Source organism: Octopus bimaculoides, chromosome 12 (genome assembly GCF_046866305.1).
Source record: "Octopus bimaculoides isolate indiv1 chromosome 12, ASM4686630v1, whole genome shotgun sequence".
Taxonomy (NCBI): domain Eukaryota; kingdom Metazoa; phylum Mollusca; class Cephalopoda; order Octopoda; family Octopodidae; genus Octopus; species Octopus bimaculoides.
The window spans coordinates 22,016,573-22,035,926 of NC_142939.1; the positions used below are offsets into that span (position 1 = coordinate 22,016,573).

At 39.2% G+C, this 19,354-nt stretch overlaps 1 protein-coding gene across 1 annotated transcript; it reads right to left on the bottom strand.

Moving 5' to 3' along the window:
* Positions 1-390: 390 nt before the first annotated feature.
* LOC106874182 (cytochrome c oxidase assembly factor SCO1) lies at positions 391-18,910 on the bottom strand. The gene is made up of 8 exons (XM_089360875.1): positions 18,704-18,910; positions 13,111-13,242; positions 11,665-11,739; positions 8,506-8,596; positions 6,062-6,259; positions 3,657-3,749; positions 1,996-2,111; positions 391-622 (listed from the first exon to the last, which is right to left on the bottom strand). The coding sequence occupies exons 1-8, from the start codon at positions 18,743-18,745 to the stop codon at positions 488-490; spliced, it is 882 nt and encodes a 293-aa protein (XP_089217001.1). The 5' UTR covers positions 18,746-18,910; the 3' UTR covers positions 391-487.
* Between the last annotated feature and the right edge of the window lie 444 nt (positions 18,911-19,354).

A 19,354-nucleotide genomic window follows, 5' to 3' on the forward strand; every position in this document is an offset into this window, starting at 1 on the left:
GATCAGCTTTCACCACTTTTCCATGTTTGCCGGCAAGTTCGCTTCCCCTTGAATCATTTGTCTACTCAAATGTCATTCTTTGTACACATCACAAGCCCTTTGCAGATCAGTCTTCTCTCTTGCATGGCCACATTCCATCCAGATAGTAGTACAATTCTCTCTTTCCTTCTAAAACGTCTTTGACTTTGCTAAGTTGGTTTTAAGATTCTTCAATTTTAGATTTTGCTTCCACATTTAGAATTTCTTCTTTAAATTTTTTGCAACAGATTCAGCTGTCAGAACCAGCTCATGGATATAGAGTCCATGGTCATCCAAATTTAAACTGTTTTGTTGTAGTTTGTACAACTGTAAGTCTATAAATGTAAAACTTAATAATTATAAATGTGAAACTTAATTTATATAACAATTTATTATGGTTTAGTTTTTCAAAACATGTTTTTACATTTAAATTTCTCATTATCTAATTTAGAAAAGTTAAAATTTGTATTTATTTATTTAATTCATACTTTTTCATATGCAATGTTATAGAATTGTAAATGTCTTCAGCAGTTCGGTTCTGACCAAAATAATCTACAAAGTCACCTTTTGGGTTTATCAGGTACATGATAATAGTATGGTCCACCTGCCAAAAAAAAAAAAAGACAAAACAATAATTAACATTCTTTTCTAATCTAGGCACAAGGCCCAAAATTTTGGGAGAGGGGTCAGTCGATTAGATCGACCCCATTTCGGAACAGGTACTTAATTTATTGATACAGTTCTATATTTAAGAGATGAGGAATTATGTACATTATTTACATTTAACGGATATTTGTCCTCATCTTGTTTGTTGTTAACACAACATTTCGACTGATATACCCTCCAGCCTTCATCAGGTGTCTTGGAGAAATTTCGAACCTGGGTTCTCATTCCTAAGGTATTTTTCGATATTGGTGACCTGAATAATATTAATAATAATATCGAAAAATACTTTAGGAATGAGAACCCAGGTTCGAAATTTCTCCAAGACACCTGATGAAGGCTGGAGGGTATATCAGTTGAAACGTTGAGTTAACAACAAACAAGATGAGGACAAATATCTGTTAAATGTAAATGATGTTAATTTACTGACCCTGAAAGGATGAAAGGCAAAGTTAACCTCGGCGGAATTTGAACTTAGAATGTAAAGACAGATGAAATACCGCTAAGCATTTCGCCTAGCGTGCTAATGTTTCTGCCAGCTCACTGCCTTAAAACAATAATTAATATTAAATTAGAGATTAAGGCAGTGAGCTAGCAGAATTGTTGGCATGCTGGTTGAAACACTCAGCAACATTTTGTCTGTCTTTACGCTCCGAGATCAAATTACGCCAAGGTCAGTCCGTCCTTTCAGGATCGATAAAATAAGTACCAGGTGAGAATTGGAGTCAATGTAACAAACTTACCCCACCCCACTGAAATTGATGGACTTGTGCCATAATTTGAAATCAATATTAAAACAGAAATTTGAAATTTATCAAGAATATTTTAAAGTTAGTGAAGGAGAAAATTTGCAGAATGTTAAAGTAGTTTGAGTGAAGCATTGGGATGTTAAATTAGATAAAATCATGTTGAGGCTCATCATTTGATGTCTATTTTCCAAGCTAGCATGGGTTAAGACGGTTTGACTAGAACTGGTAAGTTGGAGAACTGCAACAAGCTCCAGTCATCTGTCTAGACTTGGTTTCTATGGCTGGATGACCTTCCTAATACCAACCACTTTACAAAGTATGTTGGGTGTTTTTTATGTGTCACCCGCGCAATATAAAATGAAATACAGAAGTGAAAACAGAACAATGGTTTGTTTTGTCTTGTATTTCTTTCATCACACCATATGGGGAAATTGGAGATTGAATAAAGCCATTATCATTGCTCAAATATGCAGGAAAGGATAGTGACATATGCAGACTGTAGGCACTACAGTAGCCAGGCTGTTTTGTCTAGTCTTTGAATTGAAATTAAAGAAAAGAATCTTACAATGTAATCATTATCTTCATCTTTTGGTCCAGAACTGTAATAGACACGATAAGCTCTTGTTGCCTGGTGAATTCTTTCTTTGTCTCCAGTAAGGCCTAACAGTTTGGGTGAAAATTCTGAAAAGATAAGATAATAGTTAGGTATCAGAGTGGAAGAAAATTAATAAAATTACCAAAATATTTGAGAAAAAAAAAAAAAAAAATCCTGTATTTATCTTTTTCAGTCATTGGATTGCAGCCATGCTGGGGCATTTCTTTGAAAGGGTTAGTTGAAAAAATCGATCCCAGTACTTATGTGGTTCTTATTCTATAATCTCTTGTTGGACTGTTAAGTTACGAGGAGGTAAACAAACCAACACTGGTTGTCATGTGGAGGTGGGACAAAGACACACACACCTATGCACATAGAACAGCATTCCACCTGCCAAATTCCCTTACAAAACAAAAGCAGGCGAACGCTTAATTTACAAGAGTTACGACCTTTTCGAGAGTTCACTCCCCTTTAAGAATTTTAAAGCCACACTTTTATTCTATTTTGTGGCATAAAGACATGTATAAAGGTTCAATACACACATTTATGCTGGTGGTGCTTCTGAGCTGGATATATATTTGTCATAATGAACCATTGCTGACCTTTTAGTCACCAACGGTACATTATCGACAACTGGACAAAAAGTTACACATACGTTATATACAACAAAGACACATTTCAGAGTCCAACTCATGCCAGCATGGAAAATGGACGTTAGTGGAGGAAGATGATATGTAAAGACCCCCTTTGATCATGAATGACCATGGGATAGCACTAGAGAGTTTCTACCCAAGGCACAAGTCTGGGCAAGGTTGTTTATGGAAGACTAGCATACCAGCCTCCCCTCTCCATGCCACCGATGTTATCGAAGGGAAAGACAAAAGCCGATACAGCTTGGCACCAGTGACGTTGCAGTGAACTGGAGCAACGTGAAATAAAGTGTCTTGCTGAAGAACACAACACACAGCCCAGTCTGGGAATCGAACTCACTACCACATGATTGTAAGTCTGACGCTCTAACCACAGCAATGCAGCTTCACACACATACATATATGTGAAAAATATTTAAAAAAAACTGAAAATGCATCAGGATTTTCTTTTGAGAACACATATACCGTGTAATTAAAACAAACGGAGAATAATTTTATTAGATGTGTTTATATATATATGAAAAATAAAAGCGATATGTTTTAACAGAATTAATGTTTTTGTGTCATAGTTCAACTGAAATTATATTGGTATATGTATTCCTAAGGTGAGTTTGGCATATATAATTTATATAAACATATGGGATCAGATATAAAACTTTCTCTGTAGAGGTGGAGCTCTCCTGACAAGCACAGGAACACAAATAAACAGTACTTTGGAAATTGCATCTTGTGTTTAAGCTGCTTCTTCCTACCTTTGCTCTGTATATTATAACTAGTAATCCTACTAAGTACGTTAGTAAGCACACCACTTCACTGGAAGTAGATTGGATGAGGATACTGTGTAGTGCTCAAACTTCACCAGTAACAGATATTTAACTGAATACACAGAAAATACTACACACACATACAGACAGACACAGTGACTGGAAATATCAAATAAAATATTGTCTTCTTAAGAGTTTCTTTCAAGACGTGACTTACCATTCACATATGATTTAATGGCATCAACAGTGTCTCTTTCTGGATCAACTGTAATAAACAATGGCTGCACATTCGAAAGATTAGGATTCTTGTCTAAAGGAGAGAAATAATTCAATATTAAAATATATGTTTATATGGATATCAGAAAAAATACGGAAAGCAAAAAGAAAAAAAAAGACTCGCATTCTCAGCATCACAATGATTTTTGTTCTGTGCGGAGAAGACTTATCAAACCAAGTGAAATTGTAATCGTAGTCGTGGCCGTTGCTGGTGCCATGTAAATGGCACACTGCCGGTGTCGTGTAAATGGCACCTGTGAAATTGTAGTTGTGGCTATTGCCATTGTCATGTAAATGGCACCTGTGCTGGTGGCATGTAAAAAAGCACCCATTACACTCTCAGAGTGATTGGTGTTAGGAAAGGCATCCAGATATAGAAATCATGCCAAATCAGACTGGAGTCTGGTGTAGCTCTCCAGTTTACCAGTTCCAGTGAAACCATCTAACCCATACCAGTATGGAAAGTGGACGTTAAATGGTGATGACATCGATGATAAGTACTTATGTAATCTTAGTCATTGCTTGTTAAGAATAAATGACGTTTTGTGTTTTACCACATGAAGAATACATTTCAAAAGTGAAGTGAGGAAGTTTTTACAATAAACACAATCAACAATGATGAGGTGTTGTGACACACACAAAAACACATCTAGACATGGCAAAGCAGTCTCAATACACATCATAATCTTTCAGCAAACACAGGGATGGAGATATAAATGGGCAAATGGGTTATGTAGGATGTACCTTGTCATTTGGCAAAACAACTTTTTTTTAGCCACAAGGAAAAGTAGTGGTAAGGACCCTTGACTGGGTCTCTGAAACTTGAAGGAGGGCAAGGGGGAGGTTATGGGAAGGACCCTTCATTGGGTCTCTGAAAAATGAGAGAGGATGAGAGGAAAGGTAGTAGGAAGGACCTTTCACTGGGTCTCTGGAACAAATGGGAGGCAGAGAGAAAGGGCTCCTTAGATTGGGAGATCTGGCTGAAGTGTCTGCAACAGAAGGGATTCTGCTAACAACAGCCAAGTGCCAGGTAGTGGTGTTAAACCAGAAATTGATGGTGCCAGAGGACAGCTTCATCAGGGTTGACCAGGGGCTGCACAACAATAACAACAATATCTGGATGATGATGAATGTTAATAGAAAAGAACCCATTCAAACAATGAAGCAAGATGCCTGTCAGCAATATAAACATGAGTTCTTTTATATGCCTCAAGTCCATATGAGAAGTCCTCTCATGTTAAATAATACAGTATTGCGTGTTCTAACACAAACATCCATCATAAGTGGAAGATAAATATTACTTTGGTATTAACACTGCTTCTACTCTTTTACTTGTTTCAGTCATTTGACTGCGGCCATGCTGGAGCACCACCTTTAGTCGAGCAAATCGACCATGGGACTTATTCTTTTTAAGCCTAGTACTTATTCTATTGGTCTCTTTTGCCGAACTGCTAAGGGACAGGGACCTAAACACACCAGCATTGGTTGTCAAGCAATGCTAGGGGTACGAACACACACACACACACACATATATATAACAGGCTTCTTTCAGTTTCCGCCTACCAAATCCACTCACAAGGCTTTGGTCGGCCCGAGGCTATAGTAGAAGACACTTGCCCAAGATGTCATGCAGTGGGACTGAACCCGAAACCATGTGGTTGGTAAGCAAGCTACTTACCACACAGCCACTCCTGTGACTTCTGTTGCTTTAATTATTTTTCATATGCTCACAGGGTATTTGCAACCAGTTAAAAAAGGGTAAAGACCCCCTTTGGTCATCAATGACCATGGGATTGCACTTAGAAAGCTACCCTCCGAAGCACAAGTCCAGGCAAGGTTGTTTATGGAAGACAAGCAGTTGCTCATGTATATCAGCCTCTTCTCTCTCCATGCCACCGATGTTATCCAAAGGAAAGGCTGCTACAGCTTGGCACCAATGGCACTGTTACTCATTTCTAGAGCTGAGTGAACTGGAGCAACATGAAATAAAGTGTCTTGTTCAAGAACACAACGTAGAGCCTGGTCTGGGAATCAAACTTACTACCTCATGATTGTGCACCTGACACTCTAACCACTGAGCCATGTGCCTTCACTTGAAACCAACACCTGAATAGATTCTCTATATTACTGACAGAGGAATCAGCTGCTATGTCTAGCTGGATGTCTGTCATTGACAAGCCCAAGGAAGAGCAAAGTCACATGATCTGGCTGTTCTGGTGGTCAGTGAGATGAACGAGTGCTTTAATGCATTACAAGTTCTCTCATGATAAATAATGCAGTATTGTGCATTCTAATGCAACATTCACTTTGAGTGAGAAATAAAGTTGAAATGTTTCTGTGACTCACCTATCATGTCAACTGCTTGAACCATTTTCTCGATTTCATCAGGACAGATGTCTGGACAATGAGTGAAACCAAAATAGATTAACACCCATTGACCAAAGAAATCTTTATTAGATTTAGGTTGATTGTTGTGGTCAATGAGAGACCATGGGCCTCCTAAGGCAGCTTTGCCGAGTTGTCGACTTCTTTCCTTGGCCAATCCTTTAAAAAAAAAGAAAAAAACATTACTGTAAATACAAAATCAAAACATACTTGGAATTATAAAATTTATCAATTAAGGATAAAAGTAAATTAAAACTATATTATTATTATTATTATTAAAACAAGTCAGGCAACATATCTTGCAGTATTTAGCCATGTTTCTTTATGTTGAGGGTTCAAATTCCATCGAGGATGACTGCTTTTTATTCTTTTAGGGCTACCCAAATGTATCACGGATTACATTCACAAATGCTAAGTAGGGGTGAGATGGGGATAGACCGCTGCTACTCAGAATATAGCATAGTACTTACATGTGTTTTATGCATGGTGGAGTCTTCTGCCTGGCCAGTTCCCATCAAACTATCCAACCCATGCCAGCATGGAAGGAGGACATTAAATGATGATGACGATGGTAAACTCAAAAGCCCTGTGGGCCAGCAGTTCCCAACGTTTTTGCACTTGTGACCCCTTACCTAAAAGCTTGAAACCCATGTAGCCCCTTACTATCAGTTGATATGTTGAAATTAATATTATCCCAATCCACTTCCAGCAAGGCTATGTGACCCCTGCTGTGGGCAGTATAAATTGTAATTACGCTACTGTGTTCAATACCTAACATGTCCTTCCTATTATTCTAAGATGTATGGATGTAAATTGTGAAGGTGCATGGCTTAGTGGTTAAGGGTATTCACTCACGACTGTAAGGTCGTGAGTTCGATTTCCAGCCTTGCGTTGTGTCCTCGAGCAAGAAACTTTATTTCATGTTTCTCCACTTCACTCAGCTGGCAAAAATGAATAGTACCAGCCTTATCCCATTTTGTGTCATGCTGAATCGCCTTGAGAACTACATTAAGGGTACACGTGTGTGTGTGTGTGTGTAGTGCTCAGCAACTTGCATGTTAATTTCATGAGAAGGCTGTTCCATTGATGGGATCAACTGAAACCCTTCTCACCGTAAGTGATGGAGTGCCAGTTATGGATGTCAATTAATGGAGATTACGTTGTTATTTCTAGCAAGTTGAACAACTGCTGAGAACCTCATTTGCGATGACAGTGACAATGCTAATAGTTTAATGTCTGTTGTCCATGCTGGCATGCGGGGAGGCTGTGCCAGGATCCAATCTGATTTGGCATGGTTTTCTATGGCTAGATGCCCTTCCTAACGCCAAAGAGTGTAAAGGGTGCTTTTACATGCCACTGGCACGGGTGCCATTTGCGTGACACCAGTATCTGCCACAATTGCAATTTTGCTCGGCTTGATGAGCCTTCTTCTCAAGCACAACATAATGCCAAAGGTCTTGGTCATTGCCTCCACGAGGTCCAACGCTCGAAAGGAACTCAGCCACCTCGCCTCTGTGTGGCCCAACACTCGAAAGGAACTCAGCCACCTCGCCTCTCTGAGGCCCAACACTCAAAAGGAACTCAGTCACTTTGCCTCCATGAGGTCCAACGCTCAAAAGGAACTCAGCCACCTCGCCTCTCTGAGGCCCAACACTCGATAGGAACTCAATCACTCTGCCTCCATGAGGTCCAACACTCAAAAGGAACTCAGCCACCTCACCTCTCTGAGGCCCAACACTCAAAAGGAACACAGTCACTTTGCCTCCATGAGGTCCAACGCTCAAAAGGAACTCAGCCACCTCGCCTCCATGAGGCCCAACGCTCAAAAGGAACTCAGCCACCTCACCTCTCTGAGGCCCAACACTCGATAGGAACTCGGCCACTTTGCCTTCATGGCGATAATAATTAATTCAACTCTTTAGCATTTAAATTGGCCATATCTGGCCCAAATATTCAACCTGTTTTATGTAAAAACTGACCAGATCCAACCTCTTACCTTATCCTACAATGTCATTCTAAATATATACAAACACACCACTGAAATCTTGAAGCTACAAGGTAATGTGTGATTAATTCAAATCAATGTGAAATAAATAAACAACGTATTCAACAAAGAAATCTGAATGCTAAAAGGTTAAATATTCATTTTAAATCTTCATACATGGCCAACATTTTTGAGGGGAGGGGCAATTTGATTACATTGACCATAGTACTCAACTGGTACTTTATTTTATCGAACCCAAAAGAATGAAAGGTAAAAGTCAACCATGGCAGTATTTGAACCCAGAACCCATAAATAACAAAGAAATACTGTTACGTATTTGGTCCGATATTCTAACGATTCTACCAGCTTGCTGCCGTATCATAATTAAATGTTATAATAGGATTCATAATTAGATATTTACTTAGCTCTTTTGCTTGTTTGAAATAGAACATTGCCATCGTAAATACACCACCAATAGCAGCTGTAATGATCACTGTTTTCCATGATATTGGCTGAAAAATAGAAAATACATCCAAAGAAAAATCAATATTTTTATACAACAAAATTGATCTGATTCTAAGTGATTCGTTTATGACAGAGAAGGTGCCAGAACCAATAAAATAACTTCTTGATTTCACAAGTGTTTTAATGTCTTGTAACAAAAATTCATCAAGCGGTTTTATAATTGAACTGCAATTAAATGTGTCTTCATAATGTTGCAAGTTTTTCAGCGACTTAGTGAAGGATATATATATATATATATATATATATATGCTGAGACCCCCTTCGGTCATGACTGACCATGGGATTGCACCTAGAAAGTTACCCTCCCAGGTACAAGTCCAGGCAAGGTTGTTCATGGAAGACCAGCAGTCGCCAATGCATACCGGCCTCCCCTCTCCATGCCACTGATGTTATCCAAGAGAAAGGCAAGGGCCGATACAGCTTGGCACCTGTGATGTCGCAACTCACTTCTACAGCTGAGTGAATGGGAGCAATGTGAAATAAAGTGTCTTGCTCAAGAACACAACACGTAGCCCGGTCCGGGATTCGAACTCACAACCTCATGATTGTAAGCTCGACGCTCTAACCACTGAGCCATGCACCTTCACATGAGAGAGAGAGAGAGAGAGAGAAAGAGAGAGAGAGAGAGAGAGATGTATACATGTCCATCATCATTGTTATTACGTCTTCTTAATAGGTCATATGGGAATTTAGTAGGAAGGGTTTTATAGTCCGATTCCCTTCCTGGCACCAAACCTTTTAAACTACCATCTGTAACATGCAAATATATGGTGTACCTGCTAAAAGATATGGGATACTCAATAATGATTTACACACACGCGTGCGCACACATACACACACACACACGTTTTTACTTCAGAAATTTAATACATCACATAATCACTACAGTAAATTGCTTCTTAGGATTCACTCATTGACTAACAAGTGTAGTGAGAAACTCGAACAAATAAATATGTGATGTGCTGACCAGACAGCAATGACCCAGAAACAGCTAACAGCAATGAAGATAGCTCGGATGACAAAAGTGGTTTATAAGACAGATTTAATAGACTAAAGACAGAATGTTCAACTGTCTGTGACACTCTTAAGAGAGAGATTTCCTATTAAGGTTTAGTTTTAAAGAAGAGAGGTTAAAGGGTCATTGACTTTTTCTCATGCACACACTCTCTTTCTTCCTCTGAATACATTGGAGGTAGTGGGAACATTACTAATCTCCATAACACAGACACACATACATGTATGTATGTATATCATCATCATCAACATTTAATATCTGTTTTCCATGTTGGCAGAGTTTAGATGGCTTGAAAAGAACTAGCAAGACCTGGGTCCACACCAGGTTCCAGTGTCTGTTTTGTCTTGGTTTCTATGACTCTATATATACACACACACACATATTTATACACATACACACACACACACATACATACAGAGTGTGGTGAATAAACTGTCGCCTAAATTATGCAAAAATGAAAATAACACTGACATCTCGTTATAACAGATATATTCAGAAAAGAAGTTTCAGGTACGGAAGCAAGGTCTAGAACTGAAGGGCCTTAGAGTTAACCTAGCAAAAACCAAAGTCTTAGTTAAGTAGGAAGGCAAACAAAGCACAAATCCCTTCAGGTAGATGACCCTGCTCGATCTGAAGGAAAGGCATAGGTAGAAACTCCATAAGATGTACCCAGTGTAAGCTATGGACACAGAAGGGCAGCAATATCAGAGGAAGTTTAACAGAGAAAATAGCTTTTGTGTGTGAAGATACACAGGTACAATAAACACCGAAAATGTACAGAAAATAGACTGCCAGGTGTGTAAGCTAGAGGTAGTAGATAGCTTCCATTATCTAGGTGACCAAGTTAGTAGTAGAGGTGGATGCTCCGAGAGCGTAGCTATGAGAAAAAGATTAGGCTGGGCAAAATTCAGAGAGCTCCTACCTCTGCTGGCAACAAAGGGCCTCTCCCACAGAGTGAAAGGTAGATTGCATGATACCTGTGTGTACAGCTATGCAACACAGCAGTGAAACATGGGCTGTGACAGCCAAGGACATGCCTAGGCTTGAGAGATATGAAGCCAGTATGCTTTGCGGCATGTGCAATGTCAGTGTGCATGTATAACAGAGTGTAAGCATCTTAAGAGGCATCAGGTATGGCATGCAAGAGAGATGACTGCACTAGTATGGTCATGCAATGCATGTGGATGAGAACGGTTGTATAAAGAAGTGCCGATTACTAACTGTAGAGGGAACATGTGGTAGAGGTAGACCCAGGAAAGCATGGGACAAGGTAGTGAAGCATGATCTTCGAACTGTAGGCCTCAGAGGGGCAATACCTAGTGACTGAGACCTTTGGCGATATGCTGTGCTTGAGAAGACCCATCAAGCCAAGTAAAATCGTAGTCATGGCTGATGCTGATGTCATGTAAAAAGCATCTTTCGAGCATTAGACCTCATAGAAGCAACGTGGCTGATACCAGTGGCATGTAAAGAGCTCCTTTAGCATTACGTTCTGTATGAGAAGAAGACCCATCAAGTCAAGTAAAATCACAGTCATGGTAGATACCAGTGTCACGCAAACGGCAACCGTGCCAGTGGCATGTAAAAGCACCCATTACACACTTTGAGTGGTTGGCGTTAGGAAGGGCATCCAGCCATAGAAACCATGCCAAATCAGACTGGAGTCTGGTACAGCTTCCCAGCTTGCCAGCCCTGGTCAAACCATCCAACCCATGCCAGCATGGACAACAGACATTAAATGATGATATATAAGAGCTTTGGTCAAAAGCATATCAGCTGGAACTGTGGTAAGGGTTTGAATGCACAACAGTCAATCCATTCATTTTGTTTGGTTTGGTTCACAAATAGTCCAATTATGTGTGTATAATAGGAAACTAGAGAGCGAGGGGGAGAAATTAGACAGAGTGGTGTTATCTTGTTAAAACTAATTATATATGACTGCCAAAGTTTACATTTGTAAAAGACTGGAACACGTAGAAAGTAAATGCTTAAAATAGGAGGAGGAGAAGAAATTTAAGTTATAATATGAAGCATACGTACACTGCTGTAGGAGTCTCCTTTTGAAAAATGCCTCAAATGGGATAGACTGTTGTTGTAAGTGATTGGTGGTTGGATCTGTGAATAGAATAATAGGATAATATATTACATCATTGAAATACAACAAAGTCCAATTTTACTGATGGTACAACTGCATCAAGTTACAACACCATCTCACGAATGGTTCAGATACAACATTGCTGCGTGAATCAATATCTGTGGATGAATTAAATATTGGTTTTAAATTTTGGCACACGGCCAGCAATTGTTGGGGAGGGTGCTAGTTGATTACATCAACCCCAGTGCTCAACCATGGCTTATTTTATCGACCCTCGAAAAGATGAAAGGAAAAGTCGACCCCAGTGGCATTTGAACTCAGAACATATTGTTGGAAGAAATGTGACTAAGTATTTTTCTGACACAGTAACTGTCCAGCCTACAGGGTGGTTGGTGTTAGGAAGGGCATCCAGCTGTAAAAACCATAACAAAACAGACACAGTAGCTTGTACCTGGCTGGCTCTTGTCAAACAGTCCAACCCATGCCAACATGGAAGATGGTGATGAGCAATGATTCTGCCAGCTCACTGCTCTACAGATGAACTAAATATTGTCAGCAACTTTTTTATAGAAATTAATTCAAAATGACTGTGGCCATGCTGGTGCACTGCCTTTAGTTGAACAAATCGACCCCAGAACTTATTCTTTGTAAGCCTAGTACTTATCCTATTGGTCTATTTTGCTGAACCGCTAAGTTATAGGGATGTAGACATACCGACATCAGTTGTCAAGTGATGGTGTGGGGTCAAACATATACATAAATAAATATATATATATATATATATACGACAGGCTTCTTTCAGTTTCCATCTACAAAATCCACTCACATAGCTTTGGTTGGCCCAAGGCTATAGCATAAGACACTTGCCCAAGGTGCCACACATTGGGACTGAACCCAGAACTGTGTGATTGGTAAGCAAGCTTTCTTACCACAAAGCCACTCCTGTGCCTCTGTGCCATTTGATTATATTTATTTTATGTTTTAATATGAAGTAGTGAGAAAGGATCTCTGGATGCTCCGAGAGATTTAGCTGTACTTGATAAGACACATCAAGCTAAGTAAAATCATAAGTCTAGTCCTTATTCTATTGGTTTCTTTTGTTAAACTATAAAATGAGGATGTAAACAAACCAACACTGGTTGACACGCATTGGGGAGTAGCGAGACACACACACACACTCATACATATGATGGGATTCCACACAGTTTCTGTCAACCAAAATTTCCTCTAAGGCATTGACTGACCCAGGACTATAGTAGAGGACACTTGCTCAAGATGCCATGCAGTGGGACTGAACCTGAAACCACAAGGTCGCAAATGAAGCTTTTTAACTACAAAGCCATGCCAAAAGTCAAAATCTGTTTTGAAAAGGTGAAGTGAAAATAGCTTACCGGTAATCTTTGATTTTTATGATAGAATTTTGGTCTGAGACTGGAAAATGACTGACAATTAGGAGGAAGAAGAAACGGTTTCACTGATAAACGGCCATGTGAAATACCAAATATTTGTTGTGGTCTGTAGCACTGCAATGATACATGATAAAAAGAATGAAATAAGATGACATATAATACAAGCTGAAACACAGAACACCTAGTTAGGGCACAAGTGCGGAAATGAAATTTGCTCATGGGGTGCAAACCCAGCTCCAACGGAGGATTTTCAGTGTGGTTTTATTTCCCCACCGTCCCACAAAATTTTAGTGGGTGCCCTTGCACCTTTTGTACTCCCTGTTCCAAAGCCTTTGGGTTAGGGTTCTAGTTAGGGGTTCAGTTTTATAAAGGGGACATATAAAGTCAACTGACCTAACCTCTAGGATATTATTAACCTTTTATTAGCTTCAGTTATTAAACCAAGACCATGCTGGAGTTCTGCCTTCACAAGTTGACCCAAGTATTTATTGATCATCATCATCATCATCGTCGTCGTTTAACGCCCGGTTTCCATGCTAGCATGGGCTGGATGGTTTGATTGAGGACTAGCAAGCCAGGAGGCTGCACCAGGCTCCAATCTGATCTGGCAAGGCTTCTACAACTGGACACCCTTCCTAACAGCAACCATTCTGAGAGTGTAGTGGGTGCTTTTTACGTGCCACCAGCATGGGGGCCAGTGAGGCTGCAATGGCATCGACCACGCTCAAATGGTGCTTTTTACGTGCTACCAGCATGGGACCAGTCAGGTGGCACTGGCATCAACCGTGCTCATACGGTGCTTTTTGTGGGGTGCATTCTTCCCCTGGGAAGGTTTTGGCACTTATAAGTAGCCATCTTGCCCGTTTCCTGGCAAGAATGTAGTCAATCTAACTAGTGTCTCCACCAGACTGGTAAGTGAGCAGGTGACTGGCAGGTTTCCTGAAGTTAGTATTACAGACCATAAAATCATTTGCATCACAAAACTCTAGCAGCTTGGTTTCCTCCTCATTGAGGGAACCAAATCCATAGCCACCACGTACATCATGGAAGCTCCTTGCATGTTGTCCAACATGCCCATTGAAGTCGCCAACCACAAAGAGAAGGTCCCTGTCATTCGTCGATGAGGTAGTCTGCAAGAGGGTGTCATAAAATCGGTCTTTCTGTTCATCAAGTAACCCTGGTTGATGAGCCTAAGCCGAGATTATGGTTGCTAATCCATGTTGCTTAAGTATTCTATCAGCTTAACAGTTAAGTTAGAGACACAACATAAAACATCCTTATTCCTCTAGACAGGTGACAACATAAATGCAGATATATGTACGAAAATATAAATATAAATATATATATATATATATATATATATATATATCATCATCGTTTAACATCTGCTTTCCATGCTAGCATGTGTTGGACAATTTGACTGAGGACTGGCGAACCAGACGGCTACACCAGGCTCCAATCTGATCTGGCAGAGTTTCTACAGCTGGATGCCCTTCCTAACACCAACCACTCCGAGAGTGTAGTGGGTGCTTTTACATGCCACTGGCACGAGGGCCAGTCAGGTGGCACTGGCAATGGCCACATTCAAATGGTGTTTTTTATGTGCCACCTGCACAGGAGCCAGTCCAGCAGCACTGGCAATGACCCTGCTCGAATATTTTATCCTGTGCCACTGGCACAAGTGCCAGTAAGGCGATGATGGTAACGATTATGCTCAAATTGGTGCTATTTACGTGCCACCGGCACGGAAGCCAGACAGCTGCTCTGGCACACACATACACACACAGGGAGAGAGAGAGAGAGAGAGAGAGAGAGAGAGAGAGAGAGGGGTGGTGGCTGTGTGGTAAGAAGCTTGCTTCCCAACCATATGATTCCAGGGTCAGTCCCACCACGTGGAACCTCAGGCATGTGTCTTCTACTATAACCTTAGGCCAACCAAAGCCTTGTGAGTGAGCAGAGGGATATAGACACTTGCCCAAAATGCCACACAATAGGACTGAACCTCGAACGATGTGGTTTGAAAGCAAGCTTTTTAACCACAGTCATACCATACTCAAGAAATCAAATCAGTCTCATTTAATTCTACCTGTGGAGATATAAAATCTGTGGCATAACCACATTATTTACTTTTCGAATTGAAGCTAAATGGTATTCTTTTACTTGTTTCAATCATGTGACTGTGGCCACACCGGAGCACCACCTTGAAGGGTTTTAGTAAAACAAATTGACTCCAGGACTTAGTTTTTTAAATCTAGTATTTGTTCCATCAGTCTCTTTTGCTGAATCACTAAGCTATGGGGGCATAAATACACTAACACTGGTTGTCAAGCAGTGATGGGGTGGGGACAAACACAGATATATATATATATATAAACAGGCTAAGTCACGGGGATGTAAACACACCAACATCAGTTGTCAGGCGATGGTGGGGTGACAAACACAGATACACAAAGTATATATATGACAGGCTTCTTTCAGTTTTCATCGACCAAATCCACTCACAAGGCTTTGGTTGGCCCGAGGCTATAGTAGATGACACTTGCCCAAGGTACCATGAAGTGGGACTGAACCTGGAACCATATGGTAGAGAAGGAAGCTTCTTACCACCTATTTATTGAAAAAAAACAAAAAAAAACTATACACCTAACATTACAAGTTAGCCCTAAACATTCTTTAGTGCACTAAACTTATGCAACTTAGACTAACCAGGTTAGTGAAGCCCTGGTTTCTATACACTACGTTACGTCCGTCCCCATCTCTATCTATCTGCCGCCACTCACATGAATTTACCTCTCCACCCACTCTATCCAATCTTCAGCATCATTTCTCTTATATTCACCTCTCTGTATTCTGAGGGTGTGTTCTGACACCTCTTCACCACTCTCTCACCTCTACAGCAATACACTTGTTTCTATCCCTTTGCTATACCCTAACCTTTCATCGCTTGGCATAAAGCCATCTCCCTCACTACTACACCCGTTTCAGTTGAAGGTTTGTATTTTGTGAGTTACTTAGTACAGCCCTCTGGCTTGGCAGCTTCTGTCGAACTCTCCAACCCATGCCAGCACGGAAAACGGCCGTTGACGATGATATGGCAATAAGTTATTACTAAACTATCTTAAAAACATAGGGATTATGTCTTTGATGAAGGTCTAAAAGGACTGGAAACTAGTTATAGGAATCCTCCTTGTTCTGACCAAAGAGAAAAAAACAAAACGAAAAGAATCTGTAGCGTCACCATTTTGTTTACTTTATGCAGCAAGGCTAAAAATGTGATAGTCTTTCAAGCGTGTGTGTATAATGTGCGTGTGCGATAGATAGATAGATAGATAGAGGGTTTTAAAATAAGGTTATGTAGAGTGATCAATAGATCTGAGGTGTTTCTCAACACTTATCTGCATTTATGTTCGCAAACTGGTGACTTCTTTTCGCATATTGGGTGTGACAGCGCAATTAAATTATAATTGACTTCTAACAAGTGATTAAGCATCATGATATTTCGTTACATTTTCCTTGCTGGTAGCTCAATGTCTGGTTAAAAGGGTTAAAGGAATTCCTTACAGAAAGCGACTAAATTAACGAGAAGAAAATTTTGTGGCGCTCATTTGCCGTTTTGATCTTATCTCACACAGAAGGAGGACAATTAATTTGTCCACAACTTACATCGAATTAATCAGTGTTTTTTTTTTGTTTTTGTTTTGTATGCACTCATATTTCGAGTTGTGATTATTCATAACTATTTTAATTATTGACGTTTAATGAGCGAATATTTTTTTATTAATATAAGATATAAAATCGAATCACTTAAGCCACTAAATACTTTGGGAAAGCTAAGCACGTTACAAGTCTCTTCGCCTACGCACAATAATGTCACTTATATAATTAATTGTTAAAGGTGATAGGTAACAAAAAAAAAAAAAAAGAAAGTCCTTAAACACGATCGATCTGATGAAAATATAAAATAAGCAAGATATCGGTTAAATCTGTAAACTTGAATAGATAATTACACGAAAGAACTTCGACGAAGTCACTCCACTGACTCAAAGTAGCAGCTAAGTTTCACTTAAGTCTCTTATTTATTTAGTGAACCGATCAAGCTAAGAAGGAGCTCCTATGATATAGAATCAGTGGTTCCCAACCTTTTCACTATCAAAGATCCCTTTTATTTAAATGAGTTTTTCGACGAACCCCTTTTAATATGCTTATCGTTCTGTGTGCGTGTATATATATATTTATGAAATTTTGAATTTAGTTCACGGACCCCCAGTACTACCTTTGCGGACCTCAGGTTGGGAATCGCTGATATAGATTATTCAATGTAAACGGCTTAATAATCTACAACAAACTCACTTCTGTCCTTAAAATTAGGAAGTTTGTCCTATAATAAAGGTAGAATTATTAAAGTTAATTAGGAACATCGTAAGGTTGTCTCTTGCTCAAAAAGAACTAGCTGGGACTACTCAAAACAAACAAGAAAGTAGAACCCCCCCTCCCAAAACCCAACAACTTATTGAGAATATATACACATGTCCTGATACATTGCATTAAATTATTTTAGTGAATAAGCTGTCTATTCTGTGTAATCCTAATTTCTTTCTTAACCGAAACAGAGAACACGGATATCACCTTTGCTAAAACACAAGGTTATTTATTTTTTATTTCATATATACAGGACGAGGTTAAAGTCAACTGAATCAGTCCGAGTATATTACAGGTGGTTCTATTTCATCTTGAGATAGATGAAATAGTTGTTATACATAGAATCTGAACACGATCTTGTATCAATAAACCATGGATTTCTTACGACGTACAACTTAGACTCTGGACATTAATGATAGGAAATAAAGAAAAGCCGGGAATATTTATTCAAAAGAATATATTTAGAAAAAAGAGAAAGAGAGAGGAAAGTAACACCTATGTATGAATTATGCATATATGGATGAATTTTAATTCATTCTGTGATAATGAGTTTGACGCACTAACCAGTGCGCGAATGACGTTACTATGTATCTATATAGGTATACATGCACACAATATATTGTATATACGTACACACAAACATGTAGAAGCACGGCCAGATACAAAGCTGAAATCATTTATAAAAAGGCATTTATTTACTCCATGTACCCAGTCTTTGTGGACACCCTGTATATACGTGCACACAAACATGTAGAAGCACGGCAAGATACGAAGCAGAAATAATTTATAAAAAGGCATGGGCAACCTTTTTGAAAAGCAGGCCTCATGAGACACGATTCATTATCAAAAGGGCTGCATTTAAAAAAAAAAAAATGAAAGATAATTTTTCTTGTAGGTGTGCCATTCAGAAAGTCCCACGAGCCGCAGTTTGTCTTTGATTTGTTTAAAGGGTGAGCAGCAGAATTTCATAGAAACCAATTACTGAAAGTTTGCATTGCAGAAAAGGTCGAAGAAGGTAAAGTTACATTAGAGTTATCTCCCTTTATACTACTCCCAACACATGATGCAATATACATTTCATATATATTTACATATATGCATGTATATTCAGACTATTATCGTTAAATAAAAAGACATAAATATACTTGTGACTTACTTTCGTCTTTTGTAACGTCCGACAGTATAACAAAAAACTCATATCTGAAAAAGAGGCGAGACTATTGTTTTAGTTGTCCGCTACTTACAGCGTTCATTCAAGTACATTGTAAAAGCAGAAACTAAGCAATAACACCGCGTACTTTTTTATACTACGAAACTAACGCTCATATTACGTCTGCTTGTAAACTACCAATTAAAAAAATGGTAAGTGGATTAAAAATAACCTTTATTTATAGTTATCAAAAATTTTAAATTCTTTTGAATTTCGTATTTTTTTTTTGAATTATAATTTCGTTTAATTCTTGGACGTCTTCCAAAAAATGTTAAAACATTTCTAGAACTTGTCTAGTACTTTATTTTATCGATTCTGGAAGCATGACAGTTAAAGTTGACCTCGACGGAATTTCATACCAAAACATTCGCATCTAATTCACCGCTCTACATGGTTCACCGTTTTTAAAATCCTGTTCGAACATTTCGTTAACGTCTTCCAATAACAATTGATCAAAGGCATTCCAACCGTAACCACCATGTTTTGCGGTTATATAGGAATCTGTCTGTCTGTGTGTGCATATGTATGTATGTATTTATTTGTGTGTGCGTGTGTGTGCGCGATCTTTTATTTATTACTTGTTTCGGTCATTTGACT

Excerpts from the sequence above, each read along its gene's own strand:
- LOC106874182 (XM_089360875.1), bottom strand. The coding sequence starts at position 18,745 with ATGAGTTTTTTGTTATACTGTCGGACGTTACAAAAGACGAAA. Across the intron at positions 11,740-13,110 it reads ATAAAAATCAAAGATTACCG|ATCCAACCACCAATCACTTA; the intron begins GTAAGCTATTTT and ends TTCTATTCACAG. Across the intron at positions 6,260-8,505 it reads CAAACAAGCAAAAGAGCTAA|GATTGGCCAAGGAAAGAAGT; the intron begins GTAAATATCTAA and ends TTTTTTTTAAAG.